This window comes from Onthophagus taurus, chromosome 6 (genome assembly GCF_036711975.1).
Source record: "Onthophagus taurus isolate NC chromosome 6, IU_Otau_3.0, whole genome shotgun sequence".
NCBI classification, from domain to species: Eukaryota; Metazoa; Arthropoda; class Insecta; order Coleoptera; family Scarabaeidae; genus Onthophagus; species Onthophagus taurus.
Window position 1 is genome coordinate 7156721 of NC_091971.1, and position 20840 is coordinate 7177560.

Below are 20840 nucleotides of genomic sequence, written 5' to 3' on the forward strand. Positions count from 1 at the left end.
GATGTTTTGTAACTTATTCCCTACGAAGTGCACACACGCCGTAACCGTTCGACTCAACGAAATTTTCAATAATTTTTTCCGGGCTTAATAGATTAGGTAGAATAATAAAATTGACGTCATGTGAAAGGGAATAGTTTCGTTAATCTAGAATCGTTTTTTAATCGCGAATAGGTTAATTCGTTCGCGTGTCAGAGGTCGGTTTTTACGAACAGTACACGGCAGCCAGTATTAAGTGGCTTGGCGACCATTTTCTCGATATTCCGGAACATGTAGCGTTTTTCAGGCGTGTTAACGGTTCAGTTTTTAAAGTTCAATTATTATTACGAGTATCCCCAACGTTTCTCGTTTTTCCTTTGTCCTCGGTAAGTATCAAATACGTTTTATTTTAACGGTATTTTTCCTCTTTTACATGGCGGTTAATCTTTTCTTCATAGAAAAAAGGAGGGTGGTTATTGTATTTATACCGGTTATTTTTTTATCTATCCACACAAATTCTTTAAAGTAAACAATCCCCGAAAAAAAATGTTTATATCATTAAAGAAAAAAAAAGCTTTATTTATTTATTTTAACCTCATCTTTAAAAACACGTTTTTTTGTTTCAGTGTTTCATTTTTTTTCGATTCTCACTTTTTTCGATGTTCACTTTTTTCGATTCATTTTTATTTTTAATTCCACTTATTGCAAACATAATAAAATCACTTTTTCTTTAGAGAATCCAAAAAAACCCCAACCCAACCTCTAAGAATGGATCATTAAAACAAATAAAAAGAAGAAATCGCTCCTTTTTATTTCTAAACGGAAGAAAAAACCTTCCACTTCTCCAAGAAATAAAAAAAAATCCTTTGAAATGCGTCGCCGTGGTAAGCAAGTGTTGGAAAGCCCCAGGGGGTCCTCAACTCCCGATATGATGACTATTAAAACCGAATTAACGCCGAGTCCGCATTTATTGGATCACGGTTATGGGGCCACACCGCAAAACCAACTCACTTCTGGAACTCCTACACAACCCCCGGCTGTTAAAAGAAAACTTAACATGGATTCGCAACACATCATTGTACCAATTAAACAAGAATTTAAACCCCCACAACCTAAAAAACCAAAAAGAGCCTCACCAACGAAAAAAAATACGAGATACGACACCTCACTTGGTCTATTAACGAAAAAATTCACAGCATTACTAGAAAAATCACCAAGTGGTGTTGTTGATTTAAACAAAGCATCCCAAGATATGGATGTTCCAAAGCGACGTATTTATGATATCACCAACGTTTTAGAGGGTATTGGAATTTTAGAGAAGAAATCGAAAAATAATATTCAATGGAAAGGTGGGAATTTGAGCGGGTATAAATTAACGGCTCTTCGAAACGAATTGAAATCGTTGGAGGATCAAGAAAACACCTTAAATGAACTGATTAATATTGCTACGAATGATTTGCAAAGTTTAAATAGTAGCAAACATGGGTATATTACTTATCATGATTTAAGATCGATACCTGATTATAAAAATAAAACCGTGATGGCCATAAAAGCACCTCCTAATACTAAACTACAAGTACCTAAGCAACCGAACGGCGAAGGTAGTACTATGTATCTTAAAAGTGAAACGAAAGAAGAGATTGAAGTATTTTTGTGCCCTGAGCACGTTTCGCCACCTAAAAGTCATAAAAATATACCTGTTATGGACGTTTTACTTAAAGATTTTCCTAGTAGTCCTGAAAGACTTACTACTCCTCCTGTGCCTCAATTTGACAGTCCATTAACTGATCATAAACCTATATCATCACAGGTAAATCAAAGAATTTGTTATACCACTTTATTTTATAACTCAAATTTTTAGACTTGCAGAAAATTATCTTTTGTACGGGATTTAAGAGATCCAGTGATGGAAAGTACACCTCCGATTATAACAACAGTTAAGCAACCACATAAGTCATCGGATAGCCTTTTGAACTTTGTTAATTCCATGAACACTTCTCCCTTAACGAATATCCTCGACCAGGAATCAGAGCAAGTTGTTTCTATCATGAACGAAAGTTTTTATGGATTGGATAAGTTGCCATTTAAAACGGAAGAGCTGGACTCTCCAGGTCTGTAAAATTCTTTTTTTTATTATTATTTTCTTTATTATCTAATTTAGAAGAAAGAAACGAAACAAATTGTGAGGTTAAAACATTCTAATTCAAAAGTTACAAAATTACGGTAGAAAAATAAAATAACATTTTAAAAACAAACGTTTATTAAAAAATAAATTGTTTAAATAATGAGGATTAAATAAATAATATAAATAAATTTAATTGAGGTTAAGAATGACTTTGACAGTTGTGAAGTTAGTTACAATATCTTCCACGTTGGGGTGCGTTCAGATTTAAATAAATTGATTTTTAAATGTCACTTAATTTGAAAATCAATTTTATTTTTTAATGATTATTTTGTATATTAAGATAGAATTTATATCTCAAATTAACGCAAAAGATTATGTTTAGATGAGATTAAAAAAAAGTATAGGGTATGACAACTTTTTAAAGATAAAACAGGTAGATTGTAAAATTAGGTTATGTTTATATTACCATTAATATTACATTTTAACAACATTAATAACACTAACATCCGATATATGCAGGACGAGCCAGTATATGATGCAAATTTCGTTAAAATTGATTGAGAAAAGAATGAATTTGACATTTGTGACGTTAATCGATATGAATTTTTAAATGTCACTTTGACATATGGACTAAAAAACTTAAAAAAATTATAATTTTATCAATTTTTATTTTGTAACGCTTTTCATGAAACCCGAATGTTTCTAGGTCTAGTGTTAGTTCAATAAAAATATGCAACAACCTGGCGCTGATTATTAACTAGAACTAACACTAGCACTGTCACTGGAACTAACGTTAGAACTAGAACTAGAAACATTCGGGTTTAGTCGCACGTCTCTAAGGACTGCTAAACCTGAATGTTTCTAGTTGTTAGTTCTAGTGACAGTGTTAGTGTAAAACTAGAAAGTTACAACTAGTTTTCAGAAGATTTCTAGTTCTAGGTCTAGAGTTAGTTCTAGTTTTAGTTCAATAAAAATATGCAACAACTTGGCGTTAATTAACAACTAGAACCAACATTAGTGCTGCCACTAGAACCAACACTAGACCTAGAACTAAAAACATTCGGATTTAGCCGCACGTCTTGCACGACGCGCGATGGTTAAACCCGAATGTTTGTAGTTTTAGGTCTAGTATTAGTTCAATAAAAATATACAACAACCTGGCGTTGATTAATAACTAGAACTAACACTAGCACTGTGACTGGAACTAACGTTAGGCCTAGAACTAGTAGCACTGTTACTAGAACGAACACTATATCTAGAACTAGAATCGTTCCAGTTTAGCCGGGCGTCTCTAAAGACGGCTAAACTCGAACGATTCTAGTTCTCGATATAGTGTTAGTTCTAGTAACACTGCTAGTGTAAAACTAGAACTAACACTAACACTGCCACTACAACTAGCATTAGATCTACAACTAGAAACATTCTGGTTTAACCTCACGTCTCTAAAGACGGCTAAATCCGAATGTTTCTAGGTCTAGTGTTAGTTCTAGTGACAGTGTTAGTGTAAAACTAGAACCAACATTAGAACTAGAAGACATTCGGATTTAACCATGCGTCTTTAAAGACGGCTAAACCCGAATGATTCTAGTTCTAGATATAGTGTTCGTTCTAGTAACAGTGCTAGTGTCAAACGAACACTAGACCTAGAACTAGAAACGGACGGGTTTAGCCATACATCTTTCAAGACGGTTAAACTCGAATGCTTCTAGTTCTAATTCTAATTAGTTCTAGTGATAATGAATCAAATAAATTTAATTGAGGTTAGGAATGACTTTGACACCTGTGAAGTGAAGTTAGTTACAATAAATTAATTTTTAAATGTCACTTTGACATAAAATGTCATATTCTTCCTAATTTGAAAATCAGTTTTATTTTTTCATGTTTATTTCGTATATTAAGATAGAATTTCTATCTCAATTTAAATAAAAAAGATTATCTTTAGATGAGATTAAAAAAATATAGGGTATGATAACTTTTTAAAGATAAAAAACCAGGTAGATTGTAAAATTAGGTTATGTTTATATTACCATTAATATTACATTTTCTTTAAAACAACATTAATAACACCATCCAATACATGCAGGAGGAGCCAGTATGTGATTCAAATTTCCCTAAAATTGATTAAGAAAAGAATGAATTTATTTGTGACTTTTTAAATGTCACTTTGACATAGATATCTTGAAATGGCATGTTTTAGAAGGTATAAAAAAAACTTTAAAAAATTATAATTTAATCAATTCTTATTTTGTAACGCTTTTTATGAAACATTTTAAGAAAAAACAAGGTTAAAACGAAGGTCATTTATGCCACCGAATGTTCTAATTGAGATTGAGAAAAGATTGTGAAAAGAAATGATGAAATTCATAACAATTTTATTTTCCTAGAAAAGTTTAACTCGAATCAGCAAAAGTGTTTAAAACATAAAATCATTTTTAACCAATTATTTACAGTTTAATATTTAAAAAGATCTTATCTATTTTTAAACGATATTACTAAACAACAAATACATCATAGCATTATTCATAGTGGGACTCTGTCTGTGACTTGTGTTTTTTATATGTAAGTCACATCACAGGCAGAGTTCTAACTTTGAGTATGCAAAAATCACCACTTCAATTGGAACGATAAGGTAAATGTTTAGAACTAATAACATTTTTGAAATTGATGAATATAAAACTCAACGGAAAAATGATCAGGATTTTTAGAAAAATAAACCAAATCAAGATTGATTACAATAAAAAATTTTGATTTTTTAATTTTCTTTTAGTTTTGTGTTTTAAAAATCAACTGTTCAGTCTTTAAATCGTCATAAGTTAATTAAGCTTTACATTAACCCCTTATTTCCCGTTTTTTCTTATTACAATAAATGTGTGTAAATATACATACAACGCACTGAAGAAGCCGAGATTTCATCCGGTGTTCCTGTTGGTTCTTTTTGGAAAGGGGCAGACGTTTCACCAAGATCTCATCTGGCATCTTCAGTGCGTTGTCGTAATCTCCTGTCGACAAACTGACGATACCAGGAGACTACGACAACACACTGAAGATGCTAGGTGAGATCTTGGCGACACTACTAACAGGAAGCACTAATGAAAACTCGAAACGATCACAACACTACATACTTCTCCATCTAATATTTTTTCACCGGAATGAATCACATTTCAAAAGAAAACTGACCTATCCCAACATTCCTTCACTGTATAATTGACTTTTGTAAATACAACTAACCTTACCCAACAGTTTCTTGGGACGATTGACATTTTTAAATAAAACTAACCTATATGACTAGGGTTATATGATGTTATCCAGTGCTTATAGAGCTTTAAGTGAAAATTAACTTATTGTCAGATAATCTTTTATCATATATCAGCTTTCTTTATTGGTAGATTGGTTAGATATTGGTTGGTAGAGAATTAAACAAACATAAGTTTTAATTTCATATCTCCTGAGGAATTTGCACCAAGAAGAAGTTTTACCAGAACAATCCGGTTTTGTTATGTTGTCGATTTCTCCATTTTGGTATAAGATTTGGGTTATCCTTCCGAAATTTCTAAGCTGGAATTTCTGCAAATGTATATTTCCCTTTTTTCACATCTAGTTGTGGTTGTCATGGTCTTCCATATATTTAATGTGTTGAAATAGTGCAGGTGTCGATCATTTTCAGCGTTCCACTTGATATATGTCTCCAAAAGTTTACATTCTTCATTTTCAAGACACTCATTGTAACTATATTTTTACCATAAAAGGTGTTTGTATCCATCTGAAAAACTAGCCTCTCATATCTTTGAGTACATTATCACGAATTGTACCAGATAGTCTTACAACCATCAATAATATCAAGAATAAGAACCTTGTGGTCAATTTTTTCCAAACACACAACATGACGTTTTGTCTAGCAATTTGTAACAATTTTTTTTGTTAATATTTAGCGGTGTAAGGGGTTAAGCTTTAAGTTTAAATAAATTTGTTATATGGTGCATGATTGATTTCTATGCTATAATAAGCTTTTAACTGTGCGTGCATTTTTAATTTCAACATCTATGTTTAACCCGCTTGGATTTTTTGTTAACTAAACCACGCTTTTAGGTTTGTGCGGTGAGCTGAATTTTGTGGGTGCTCTTGCAACAATCATGGCCACAGCACCATGGGATTCAGCTCATTGACGAGCCTCCACTCTAACCTTCAACAGAACCAATGTAAATACTTCATTAATAAAAAAAAAACATTTGTGTCTGTATATGCTTATTAATGTTATTAGTTCTTTTAATAGTTTAAAAATAAAATATTTTATTGATAAATTGTGGTTATAATAATCATAATAATTGATTAGGATGTGGTTTTAATAAATTGTTTCTAATTAATAGTTAATATAAATAATATCTTGAGTTTAAAATTTTTTTGTTCCAGATTTTTTGGATCCTATATTCAGCGAGTCATCGTTAATATCATTGGAACCACTTTTAAATTCAGAGTACAATTACAGTATGGATATGGGTGAAGGTTTGATGGATCTTTATCAGGTCTGATCTGTACTTTAAAAGAATCGCTCGTTATTAGTTCGCTCATGTACAAAAGAAAGTAAAAAAAAAATAATATTATGAACCGAAAAAAAAATTTTTTTAAATATAAATATCGATATATGAACGTCTACAAAGGGTTTTTTGTTTATTGTGTTGTTAAAGGTTTACAATTTCTTTGTTTAATTTTTTTTTATGAGATAAATAGGAATTCGAAATAAAATTCTCATTCGGTATTGAATTAAAAATTTTCATCACATTATTAAGATAAAAAAAGATTTAAATAGGAGAGACGTTTCTGACTGTAATTTTTTAAAACAAATTTTTCGACCAAAGTGCCTGTTGTTTGGTCTCTAATTGAACAAAAAAATTTTTATTAAAAAGTCCACGAATTCTCAAAACGATGTTTATTAATTAATTTGCTCAGAACGTTTTTTTAAAAATATATTCTTTTAATTTCTCAATTTTAGCCAGAAAGCAATTTAGTTGCGACAAGAAACCAAATTAAATTAATTAATTTTTATAATAATCACATATCACAACAGATTAAGATAAATTTGCGTCTTCTTATATTGCCGATTAAAAATAATTAACAAAAAAAATCATTTGTCGCAACTTTAGTAATATCTAGGTGTCAAGTTATATATTTTCATATACCGAGTGTGTAAAAAAATTATAAATTGGAATCATACGGTGCCATTCATAATAAGATTAAAATTCAGAAGATAACGAATCTTGAAAAGAAAAAAAATGTAAATAAGACGTATTTATGTTTATTGCTTAAACATTAAAAAAAAGATGAAAAAAGAATTACTGATGTTATTTATCAGTTTTTTTCTTTGCGTTTATTGTCCTCAGTTAGATTTTTTTATATCTATTATTCCCAATTTTTTAAATTTTATCATACAGGTGACTAAAATTTTCTTTGCTTAATTTTAGGAAATACTACACCTAAAATGTTTGAGAATAATTTCTTTTAAATATTATTATTTATTATAAATACTGGAATTTACACTAATTGTACACAGAAATAATGTTTTTAAAATGACCATCGTTTTTATGTAATTACTCAATAACTATAAGTATTAGAAGGCTTTCACTAAAACTAGAACTAACACTAGTATCATTACTAGAAAAACATTAGATCTAGAAGTAGAAATATTCGAGTTTAGCTGTACGTCTAAAAAGACGGCTAAACCCGAGTGCTTCTAGTTTTAGGTCTAATTAGGTGATAAATAGTGCTGGTGTTAGTTTTAATTGTTAGAATTAACACTTGTACTATCATTAGAACTAACACTAGAACTAGAATTATTTGGATTTAGCCGTCTTGAGAGACGTTCGGCTAAACCCGAATGTTCTAGTTCGAGGTCTAGTGTTAGTTATAGTGACAGTGTTAGTGTAAAACTAGAACTAACATTATATCTAGAATCATTCGGATTTAGCCGTCTTAAGAGACTTTCGGCTAAATCCGAATGATTCTAGATATAGTGTTAGTTCTAGTAACAGTGCTAGTGTAAAACTAGAACTAACAACGTCTGAAGAGGCACGGCTAAACCCGAATGTTTCTAGTTCTAGGTATAGTGTTAGTTCTAGTGTTAGTTCAATAAAAATATGCAACAACCTGGCGCTGATTAACAACTAAAACTAGCACTATCACTACAACTAACATTAGATCTAGAACTAGAAACATTCGGGTTTAGCCGCACGTCTCAAAGACGGCTAAACTCGAATGATTCTAGTTCTAGATATAGTGTTAGTTGTAGTAACAGTGCTAGTGTACAACTAGAATTACCTCTAGAACTAGTAACATTTTTGTTTAGCCATACGTCTTTCAAGACGGTGTAATTCTTCTAATTTTACTTCTAATTAGTTCTAATATCTAGAATTATTTAAGTCAAATTATATAAATCATATTTTCGTGTACATTTAAAATTTATTAATAAAAATCCTTAAATATTTAAATAATATATTTAAGGATTAGGTATGTTTCATAACATTATTATTAAATTTAAAATTGTATTATGATCTAAATTTAAGCAAAGAAATGTTTCAACATCTGTAAACGCGTTTTACTTCGTTTCGTGTTCAAGTTTTTTTTTTCGTTTTTGTACATTCGTTTTCACACCCACTGGTAGCACAATTTTAATTACTATTAATATTATGCCTTACGTCGTATGATATTGCAATATAGATGTACTAGTCTTATAATCAATTTTTGAACCAATTTCCTTAAAGCACGTTTTTCGTTTCCTCTTTTTTTTTTTGAATTTTAATTCAATAAATCCCTTCGATTTTCTTCGTTTTATTTAATTAACTAATGAGTTGAGATGAATTAATTTTTAGGTGACTATTATTATCTTATTGTTAGGAAAACTAAGAAGAATTTTTGTTATTTTGTTAATGGTTTTTCTTTATGTTATACTTAAAATTTATTATTATTATTATTACCCAATCGAATTTTTGTTTCGCCTCATTTACGTTTTCATCTCTTCCCTCCCCCCCAGTATTAGTGAATCATTTCGAGCTTCTTTATCTTAATTCCTATCGAAGCAACAACCAACAACAACGATAATAATTTCGGATGAAATGAAGAAAGTGGGTGTTACTTTAAGTACAATTTTATTTTTCAAAACAATATAGTTTAATAGATAGTTTAATATATTATTATATAAATATTTTCTTTTTTTTTGTAAATAATTTATTTTACAACTCCTTGAATGTCCCAGCCAATAGAGGCCTTAAAAAAACTTTGAAAATCTATTTAAATTCTTGTGTAGACATCACGTTTCTACGTTGTACATATATATTTAACAAACTTAATACTACAATAAAAAGAAATGATTAGATGCAACAAATTACGTTGGGGTTTTATTTTAATCCTTATCCTTTAAAAAAAAAAAAAAATCCGGCGCATCCACCAAAAATCAAATCTAATTTTAGCTATTTCAAAAAACAACATCTTTTTTGTGAACACTCCCGTGGTGACAGTAATTGCTCTGACAGAGATTAATAAAGGTGCGGTAATGTTTATCACACGAGTATCGTGTTACCAGCTCGCTAATAGACATTATCGTCATCATCATCATTGTTGGACATCGCGCTACGTTCCCGTTCCTAGCAGTGTACGCTAATGTAATTGCTCGAAATTAAGTACAATTAATTAGCAGGAACGTAGAGCGACGTGTCTAATAGGAGAGAGTGAGAGGAAAAGAGGCGAGAGTGTGGCTTTGGAAACGTTATCGCATTTAGCCTTTTTAATTAGCAAAATAGCGTCCATACCGCAACACTCGCTTTGGTTCCCTTTTGGGGAGGCCCTTTTCGTTGATCGCAGCGGAAACAAAAGCGACGTCGGCAGCGGCTCTAAAAATAACGCACCCTCATTACGCGCCGGCAATTTCAGACGGGCGCTTAATTGATTCCAGAAACTTGCCTCTGAACTTTTTTTTGTCTCAAAATAAAAGGTCGCCGTATAGATAGGGATGTATGTGATGTTTTTACGAAACCCTTTATGGATTAGTTTGGCGACAATGTTTTTCATAAAGTTAAAACAACGAGGATGTGTATGCAATGGTGAGCTTGGAAATAAAAGAAAAATCATATATATGGCTATATTTAGGTGGCGTCCGTTCGAACGGTACGTGCACCACATCCTTATTATATCCTCAGGATATATAGTTTGTGCGCAGTTGTTCGATTTAAAGTTTTTGGAACGTTGTAAATTATGTATAAACTCAAACTCAGATTTATATTTAACTCATCGACGTGGATACAAACTGCCACATCTTTTTTTAATACTTTTTTTATGAACGTGAATTATTCGTTTCCAATAAAAGACCCTCTTATTTTTTATTCAACCCCAAATCGTAAATATTTTAATACTATTTAATATCTCTTTTTTCCTATCATATAGAACGCCATAAAAAAATAAAAAGATTATAATAAGAAGAAAATTTAGAGTTTAGTTTAAAAAATCATAATAAAGAGGTTTATGGAAAATTTATTTATGGTACATTAAATCTTCTTTAAAACTCCTTGAAAATGTTTCTTATTTCATTATAATATCTCAATTTGTTCTTGAGATACAGTTTTCTAATCTTACATTTTTTTTAACAAGAAAAGTTGCAGGGTTGTGTTTAATAAACCATAACAACGAGATTTATGGGGAATAAGAAATTATTTATGGCACATTCAATCTTTATAAGATATCCTTTAAAATGTTTTTTATTTCATCATCATATCTCAATTCGTTCTTGAGATACACTTGTCTAAACTTTCAATGTTTTTGATAAGTAAAGGTGCAGAGTTGGGTTAAAAAATTCATAACAACGATGTTTATGGAAAACAAGAAATTATTTACGGCACATTAAATCTTAATTAAATCTCCTTTAAAATGTTTCTTATTTCATCATAATATCTCAATTTGTTCTTGAGATACAGCTTTCCAAACTAACATTTTTTTTAATAGATAAAGTTGCAAGGTTCGGTTTAAAAAATCATAACAACGAGATTTATGGAGAATAAGAAATTATTTATGGCACATTAAATCTTAATTAAATCTCCTTTAAAATGTTTCTCATTTCATCATCATATCTTAATTCGTTCTTGAGGTATTGTTCTCTAAACGTTCATTTTTTTGGTAAGTAAACATGCACAAACAGAGTTGGGTTAAAAAATCCATAACAACGAAGATTGTGGAAATAACACTAATTCTTCATTAAATTTCCTTTAAAATGTTTCTTATTTCATCGTCATATCTCAATTCGTTGTTGAGATACACTTTTCTAAACATACATCGTTTTTTTAATAGATAAAGTTGCAGAGTTGTGTTTAAAAAATCATAACAACGAGATTTATGGGGAATAAGAAATTATTTATGGCACATTAAATCTTTATAAGATATCCTTTAAAATGTTTCTTATTTCAACATAATATCTCAATTCGTTCTTGAGATACAGTTTTCTAAACATACATCTTTTTTTTTAATAGATAAAGTTGTAGAGTTGTATTTAAAAAATCATAACAACGAGATTTATAGGGAATAAGAAATTATTTATGGCACACTAAATCTTTAATATGTTTCTTATTTCATCACAATATCTCAATTTATTCTTAAGATATTCTTTTGTGAAAAAAAAAACTCACGTACTTAATTCAACATCTATTTTTATGTTTGTAGGAAAAGGAAATTAAAGTATATTGTATTATATGTTCCGACGGAAAAATTCTTCGTGGAAATTTGATGTTTACGACAGTTTACAACACTAAAGTAAGCTCCTTGTAAGCTTGCAAAACTCAAGGTTCCGGAACTCGCCTTTTGCTGGGATTTCGATTTCGCGTTCGTTTTTTGACGTTTTTACAAGAGCGCACGCGAGGACTTGGGTGTGTATTTGTCACAACACCTGTTGGATCCCATGTTCGTCGACGTTTGTGCAACATGAAAAGCTGTTACGGTTCGAGGTCGAAGCGGGGGTGGCAACGGACCCGGTACGAATCCCACGTGTAAAGGCTGCACACATATAAACTGAGATGATCGAATGCAGTGGATGACTCATAAATAACTGAGCGGATCCTCTCCCAGACAGACCTGGGCTTATCCGAACACAAGGTTTTGGCAAGAACCCTGCGGATATTTATTGTGTATCCGATTCGTACCGACATCACTACGATCTGTGGAAAAGAGTGGCGCGGAAAAAGTAATTGGATACGTGGGTAAAAGTTGCATTAAGATCGGTATCGATTGATGGTTGGAAATAAGTCAAGTCGTCGGAAGTGAAGGATCGAAAGCGATCCGAACGTTTCGATTTCGAATAAGCTATGTTTTTACTGCTTTTATTTTGAACTAGATTTCAAGATCTATTTTCTTTTCACTGCTGCGGGTAAATTGATGAAGGTTTAACTTTTAATCGTATAATTTAAGTTGTAATTTAACACATCGTGATAGTTTAATATTGGATTGGAAAGAAAAAGCTTTTACGTGATGAACTCGGCACAAAAAAAATTCTGCGTTTGCATAATAAAACCACTATGTAATATTAAAAAATGATAAATAGAAGGGAAATATAACAGATATCTCAGTAATCATATCATACGTTGTCACAAAAGTTTGTACCACACAAAAAGTTTCGGAGTAAAAAATATTTCCTATTAAAAAAGAGTCCAGTATACACTATATGATGTAGCCTCAGGGGAAAAGGAGATGCAGCACAAAGAGGTAAAAAATGGCCCCTTAACTCCGCAATGCGACACAACAAGGGAAAGTTGTAAATAAAAAAGGAAAGATAGCGGAGAGCCGTAACGACGTCCCAGTTATAAACGTCAGGGGTTTCGCCGTTTTTATAACCACTCGTAAAAACTATCCAAAAATATCGCGCTTGAACGACGTTGCGTCAGTACTCTTTCTATTCTTTTACCACGCGCGGAAAGAGCGCTAGAATTTCACCCCCCCCGGTTAATAAATTGTGCGGAAAGCAGGAAACTAAAAATGGCGCGACACCTGTTGCCGACCATTTGCGATCGATTTCTCCCCAGACTACCGTTTGCCTTTCTACGCTTCCATACGCACCTACTGAATAACTCATTTTTTTTACTCTTCCTTATGGGAGGGTAGAATGGTTATTAAATAATGTTGAAATATGTACGATTTGGGGTTGTTGAAACAAAAAATAAGGGAGTGTATAAGAGGCTAACCAGTTTACATCTTTGAATTTACATTTTTAGATCACTAGAACTTGTTGGGAATCTTACCTGAAATTATTTATTTCAAACATCAAGAATTTGTAAGAAGTTTAGAGAAAGAAATACTTTTTTCTCTTATCAATCTTTCTTGAGCCTCTTTCTCTTATTAGCAGTCTTTTTTCAACTGTACATTTCTCTTCCCAATTTCTTTTTTCTCTTTTTGCTCCCTTCTCAGTCCCTTTCTTCCATTACCAATCTCTTTTTAGTCTTTCACGTCTTCGTCTAGTCCCCATCTTACTTTTACAGCTTTTTTCCAGTCTTCCTCCCTTCTGGCCTTCTCTTTCTATTATCTATTCTGTCACGTTCTAACTTTTTTTTCTTTCTGCTCTCTCTGTTTTTCACCTTTCCACTCTCTATTCAGTCTTTTTCATCTGTTACTAGTCTGTTTCCAAATTTCCTCCCTTCTGCCCAGCTTCATTCTTGTTTTGACAGTGTTTATTGAGTTATTTGCTTACTTATTTCATTTTTTATAAAAATCATGTGTAGTTTAAGTAATTTTTTTCTTTATAGGTAATTTTTTCAATGATTGCGGTAGTCGTTTGTTGAAGCGGATAGTGACGGTGCGGCGTCAAAGTTGGGGTGCGTAAGCGAGTCGAACGGTACAGACGAAGAAGAAGTAGGAGTGAGTGAGTAGGTGAGTAGTACGTAGCGGCGCTGCGGACGTCAGCCCGGACTTTATCTCCAGTCCGGGCGCACAGATAGAGCTGCTGCTGGAGGCTGGAGCGTGCGCGCCGCGACGCCAGCCGCCGCCGCCGCCGCCGCAGTGGAAACCAGACAGCTGCCAGGGTCGCTGCCTTGCCGGACCCGCGCCCCCTTACCCGTGTATAATTGCAACGTTCATGAATACATAAATTTATTCACTGTCTTATATTTTTTTCTTCTAAATCAAAATTTTATTAAACGGTTTTTCTTCGCCGAAGTGATGTCTTCGCGAGACGTCGCAGTCTTCTCGTCAGTGGTGGCAGAGTGTGTGTGAGGGAAAGTGCGCGGCGGCAAGAGAGGTGGAGGAGGAGGGTGCGAGAGCGCCGGGTTAACAGGTTATTGCGGATTTCTGACACGTTTCTGCCGCCCTCGCTGTACTGGTACTTTGGCGATTTTTTCGCCACACCGGCAAGTTTTGACATGAAGAACGTTTTCTGCACATTCCGATTCGGATCGAGTCGGATGGAAAGTTCTTTGGACAACGGCACGTGCGATGCTCAATAGCAATGACCGAACAGGGCAGGTAAATATAACGCAAACGATAACTCGAATATATTTTGAAAGTTTTCAAAGTAACATAAACTCGTTTTATGGTGAGGGTGTATCAGTAGAAAATTAATGTGCAATTTGCTGACCCTTCAATGCTTTAGGTTCGATTGCATTGGCTGATTTAACGACCAATTTACTAGAAATGTGGCTTCCGTCCCGCATGCAGTTACAAATTACTACTGGCATAAGATTACTTCCTAAAATATATGGATCATTTCCGCATATAACGACCCGTGGAGTATGTATTAACTTTTGAGTTATAAGTTCAAGTGGGATTCGAGCAAACCCCGAATTCCGGAAACCATTGACGCCTATTTTGAATGATTTCTCGTTGCGATCGAATAGGAATTCCATCTAAAACGGATTATTAATTAGTGTATTAATTATATAAGGGTTAAGTGGCGAGAGAGAAGGAACACTGTATAGACACATTTAATTAATCATTATCGAACATCATGAATTATCACGTGTTTGTGTGCTGTAATCTATCATAGAACGAGAGCAACCCACGATCGCTATTGCCTTTGATACCCGAAATTTGCTAGACAAGCTTACGAAATTTGTACCATGTCAAATTAATAATTAATTACGTATTTAATGAATAAAAAATTTATTTTGAGGAATTTCCAGATGATTTTTCGATACTTGGCAGTAAAAATTTATGCGAAGATGGGATACTCGATCCTCCACCATTAAAGACTTAGAGATTTATGGTCAATTTTACGAGAACTAGATGTTTTCGTCGACCGACTACCGCGCGAAATCCTCTGGAAATTGCCATCATACTATCCCTTTCATTTATGACGGATTTCGAGCGCGCATAATTTCCGTTTTATTTTCCTACGATTATCCGTTTTTATGACGCTCCAAAATAATCCTGTCAGAAGTGACAAGGTTTAATATAAAGAGGGAGAAGGCATTGAACGGCAACGGGTTCATAAACCCGATGAATAAAAGCGCTAAAAACCAAATTACCTTCTCGTGTTCAGCTGGAGAATTTCTTGACGTCACGTTCCACAGAGGGTGGTCTGAAAGCTTTACGTTGACGAGTTGTCGTGAAAAAATTATATCGCTATATACCCGTTATGCATCGGCAAGCTGAAATGAGAAAATTTTTAAACGTCTATTAGAAAAAATTAAAAAATTTATCTTTTTTAATAACTACGTTTCTTATTAATACTTTGCAATGTTGTATTCAAGAGCTCAATTTTTACGAATTTAATTAATTTTAGAATCAATAAGATCCAAATAAACAAAAAGTTACAACTGCGAGATTTATGCAAACTAAGAAATAATTTTAGGTGCACTAAAAATAGATTAAATTCCCTTTAAAACTTTTATTTCATTATATTATGATATCTCAATTAGTTATTGAGATACGATTTTTTATATACCCCTCATTTTCAATACAACCTCAATAAGTGTCGAAGCATTACAATAACGAGACTTATGGGAATTAAGAAATAATTTAAGGCACACTAAAAATAGATAACATTTTCTTTAAAATGGTTGTTATTTCATTATGATGTCTCAATTAGTTAGTAAGATACGCTTTTTTAAATATCTCTCATATTCAGTATAACCTCAATAAGCGCAATTTTGTGATCAAATCATTACAACAACGAGATTTATGAAAACTAAGAAATAATTTACGGCATACTAATAGTAGATTAAATTCCCTTTAAAACGATTTTTATTTCATTATGATATCTCAATTAGTTATTGAGATACGATTTCTTAAATATTCCTCATTTTCAACACAACCTCAATAACTGTCAAAGCACTACAACAACGAGGTTTATGGGAATTAAGAAATAATTTAAGGCACACTAAAAATAGATTAAATTTTCTTTAAAATGGTTATTATTTCATTAAGATGTCTCAATTAGTTAGTAAGATACGCTTTTTTAAATATCTCTCATATTCAGTATAATCTCAATAAGCGCAATTTTGTGATCAAATCATTACAACAACGAGATTTATGAGAACTAAGAAATAATTTAAGGCATACTAATAGTAGATTAAATTCCCTTTAAAACGATTTTTATTTCATTACGATATCTCAATTAGTTATTGAGATACGATTTCTTAAATATTCCTCATTTTCAACACAACCTCAATAACTGTCAAAGCACTACAACAACGAGGTTTATGGGAATTAAGAAATAATTTAAGGCACACTAAAAATAGATTAAATTTTCTTTAAAATGGTTGTTATTTCATTAAGATGTCTCAATTAGTTAGTGAGATACGCTTTTTTAAATATCTCTGATTTTCAGTATAACCTCAATAAGCGTCCAATGTGCAATAATGTGATCAAATCGTTACAACAATGAGATTTATGAGAACTAAGAAATAATTTAAGGCATACTAATAGTAGATTAAATTCCCTTTAAAACGATTTTTATTTCATTATGATATCTCAATTAGTTATTGAGATACGATTTCTTAAATATTCCTCATTTTCAACACAACTTCAATAACTGTCAAAGCACTACAACAACGAGGTTTATGGGAATTAAGAAATAATTTAAGGCACACTAAAAATAGATTAAATTTTCTTTAAAATGGTTGTTATTTCATTAAGATGTCTCAATTAGTTAGTGAGATACGCTTTTTTAAATATCTCTGATTTTCAGTATAACCTCAATAAGCGTCCAATGTGCAATAATGTGATCAAATCGTTACAACAATGAGATTTATGAGAACTAAGAAATAATTTAAGGCATACTAATAGTAGATTAAATTCCCTTTAAAACGATTTTTATTTCATTATGATATCTCAATTAGTTATTGAGATACGATTTCTTAAATATTCCTCATTTTCAACACAACTTCAATAACTGTCAAAGCACTACAACAACGAGGTTTATGGGAATTAAGAAATAATTTAAGGCACACTAAAAATAGATTAAATTTTCTTTAAAATGGTTGTTATTTCATTATGATATCTCAATTAGTTATTGAGATACGATTTTTTAAATATCTCTCATTTTCGGTATAACCTCAATAAGCGTCCAATGTGCAATATTATGATCAAATCGTTACAACAATGAGATTTATGAGAACTAAGAAATAATTTAAGGCATACTAATATTAGATTAAATTCCCTTTAAAACGGCTCTTATTTCATTCAGATATCTCAATTCGTTATTGAAATAAGATTTTTTAAATACTCCTCATTTTCAATACAACCTCAATAACTGTCAATTTGTGATCAAATCGTTACAACAACGAGATTTATGGGAATTAAGAAATAATTTAAGGCACACTAAAAATAGATTAAATTTTCTTTAAAATGGTTGTTATTTCATTGTGATATCTCAATTAGTTATTAAGATACGATTTTTTAAATATCCCTCATATTCAGTATAACCTCAATAAGCGCCAAATCTGCAATTTTGTGATCAAATCATTACAACAACGAGATTTATGAGAACTAAGAAATAATTTAAGGCATACTAATAGTAGATCAAATTCCCTATAAAACTGTTTCTATTTCATTATGATATCTCAATTAGTTATTGAGATACGATTTCTCAAATAACCGTCATTTTCAACATAAACCCAATAACTTAAACGTGCAAATTTGTGATGAAAGTATTACAATAACCAGATTTATGAGAACTAAGAAATAATTTAAGGCATACTAATAGTAGATTAAATTCCCTTTAAAACGGCTCTTATTTCATTAAGATATCTCAATTCGTTATTGAAATAAGATTTTTTAAATACTCCTCATTTTCAATACAACCTCAATAACTGTCAATTTGTGATCAAATCGTTACAACAACGAGATTTATGGGAATTAAGAAATAATTTAATGCACACTAAAAAAGATTAAATTTTCTTTAAAATGGTTGTTATTTCATTGTGATATCTCAATTAGTTATTAAGATACGATTTTTTAAATATCTCTCATATTCAGTATAACCTCAATAAGCGCCAAATCTGCAATTTTGTGATCAAATCATTACAACAACGAGATTTATGAGAACTAAGAAATAATTTAAGGCATACTAATAGTAGATCAAATTCCCTTTAAAACTGTTTCTATTTCATTATGATATCTCAATTAGTTATTGAGATACGATTTCTCAAATAACCTAAACGTGCAAATTTGTGATCAAAGTATTACAATAACCAGATTTATGGGAATTAAGAAATAAGTTATGGCAAACTAAAAATAGATTAAATTCCCTTTAAAACAGCTTTTGTTTCATTACAATATCTCAATTAGTTATTGAGATATCTCAAAATCTGTTAATTTTGCAATACTGTGTTAAAAACATTACAATCGCGAGATTTATTATTAGAAATCGTTTATCTTACTTATAAAATTTTCTTTAAAATAGTTTTTATCTCATTATAATATCTCATTTACTTTGTGAGATACGATTATTAAGCTTGCTTAAGTTTTAAAAGATCTCAGGTAAGTTCCATTGAAACGTAATGTCGCACAATGAACCTCAACTAATAGAATTTTGGTGAAACGTTATCGATATTTCCTAATCCGTTAGTTATAGATCGCAGGATTTGAACCTAAACTCGTGCGCTCGACATTTCAGACCACGAAATGCGATTAAATTGAATGCATTTCAATCTTTAAGTGAAATCGGACCGAGATTAATCGTTTCGAAGATAGATGTGATTTTTTTTGCGTTATATTATGCTACATTATTAGTGAGGTTCATTTTAAGATCGTTTAGAATAAAAGTGGGTGTAAAAGAAAAATATTAACTTTGAGGACAATGGAACTTACTTTTACGTTGTCTTTGTCGGCACAATAACTTAAAAGTTGAGAACGTAAGGTTGGCTCGTAAAAACCGTTAAATATAGTTTCGCCGTGAGTTTACAATCCGAAACCTTAAATTAACAGGGGTTTTATACGAAAATGGGAACTGAAATTGTGTCCACATTGTATTCCTTTGGTTTACTGCGTTTGGAATTTCAAACCAAATTTTATGGTTATTAGTTATAAAACTAAACAGTTAGGATTTAATTTTTCCTCCTCGAGTACGTACTTAATCCCCGCGTTTTAATGGCTCGGTTATTTTTCTGCTTTATTACCTCTTGCAGCTAATTAAAGGAAGGCAAATATCTCCCTCGAGACTATTTCCGGTTTACAATCAGATTTTTTTTTGAAATTTTTCGCCCAATTAAGACCAGAAAAGCGAACTGTGAAGGACGGATTAATTAAAACTTTTTTCGGGTCGCCAAAATGAAACCACCCTTTTCTATGTGTGTGTTGGTCTTTTCACGTATATGTGCAGGTGTCGGGTTGCGGTATTGCGGCAGTAGGTGGAGCCAGGTGTCGAACACGTAAAAATCGGGATACCAAAGGCTGTGACGAAATCGTTTCCGACCTCATTCTCTACCCGCAAAATTACTACCGCTTCTCTGTGAAATTCACCCTTTTTTTTTAACGTGACTTTCTAACAGGTCGTTGTAAACTTTGAGTTAGCTGTTCAAAAATTGCGATTCGTGCATATGGAAATGCGATTTTCCAGCGAATGGGTATGAAAAGTAAGCTCAATTGAATTTGTTAAGTAGAATTTCAATGTAAAAGTGATATTCGATTTTTTTTGTTACATTGAATTTATATATTTAATTAAAATCCGATGGTAAATTGTGTTTTAATTGGTACAGCTAAATTAGTTTTTTTTAATGATGAGTTAATTTAAAGTTTGTAATATTTTGTAACATCAATAATTTCGGATCGAAATTTACATTTCCAATTCACGTTGATTATTTAAGCGCCAGCTAGCACATTCCCTAAAATTGATTATAACATAGCCAGTAGTGGATTGTCAAAATATATAGGAATAATTTTCAAATCGGAATTTATAACTTCGCTAGTGAACTAATTATTGAAGGTGGAGTTATTAACAATTTTCGGAACGTGTGGTTTTCAGTTGACACGTTGCTCGAAACTGGCGGGATTGCCACATAATGACACCGTTAATAATTCGTCACATTTGAGGCTATTTGCACGGCTATGCAGGGGTTGAATAGAGGACCATCAACTGTTGGTATAAACCCCTCGGTTTATCCGTCAAACCAGCGGATCCATTATCTTGTCAGCTCATGGCATTTACGTTATGAATAAGTTGTATTAATTAAACTCCTTTCTGCAAAAGCTCTGTAAATTAATTAGTAGCTTTTTCAAAGTTTCAAACATTATAATGAAAATTATATTTTGGGATTATATATTCAAATTTATTAACTTCCAATGT

At 31.8% G+C, this 20840-nt stretch overlaps 2 protein-coding genes and 1 long non-coding RNA gene across 5 annotated transcripts in view; 2 read left to right on the forward strand and 1 right to left on the reverse strand.

Moving 5' to 3' along the window:
• LOC111427678 (E2F transcription factor 1) lies at positions 1-9476 on the forward strand. 2 transcript variants are annotated; one of them, XM_071196411.1, is made up of 4 exons: positions 1-96; positions 711-1786; positions 1838-2087; positions 6509-9476. In XM_071196411.1, exons 2-4 carry the CDS (start codon positions 848-850, stop codon positions 6625-6627), a joined length of 1308 nt encoding a protein of 435 aa, XP_071052512.1. In that variant the 5' UTR covers positions 1-96; positions 711-847; the 3' UTR covers positions 6628-9476. The 2 variants fall into 2 exon arrangements, with proteins under 2 accessions (XP_071052512.1, XP_022918677.2); XM_023062909.2 differs by having other exon boundaries at positions 4-362.
• Positions 4097-20840, reverse strand: part of LOC139429947 (uncharacterized) — a 39079-nt gene continuing 22335 nt past the window's right edge. The window contains exons 2-3 of the long non-coding RNA XR_011640544.1: positions 15580-15702; positions 4097-6281 (exon numbers count right to left, since the gene is read on the reverse strand). This is a non-coding gene — a long non-coding RNA (uncharacterized lncRNA). The remainder of the gene's footprint in view (positions 6282-15579; positions 15703-20840) is intronic.
• The window catches only part of LOC111427677 (cyclic nucleotide-gated channel rod photoreceptor subunit alpha), a 71506-nt gene continuing 64803 nt past the window's right edge, over positions 14138-20840 (forward strand). For both annotated transcript variants that reach the window (XM_071196410.1, XM_023062904.2), the window contains exon 1: positions 14138-14578. The gene's annotated coding sequence lies outside the window, so the exon portion shown is untranslated. The remainder of the gene's footprint in view (positions 14579-20840) is intronic.

Excerpts from the sequence above, each read along its gene's own strand:
- LOC111427678 (XM_071196411.1), top strand. The coding sequence starts at position 848 with ATGCGTCGCCGTGGTAAGCAAGTGTTGGAAAGCCCCAGGGGGTCCTCA. Across the intron at positions 1,787-1,837 it reads ATAAACCTATATCATCACAG|ACTTGCAGAAAATTATCTTT; the intron begins GTAAATCAAAGA and ends TCAAATTTTTAG. Across the intron at positions 2,088-6,508 it reads GGAAGAGCTGGACTCTCCAG|ATTTTTTGGATCCTATATTC; the intron begins GTCTGTAAAATT and ends TTTTTGTTCCAG.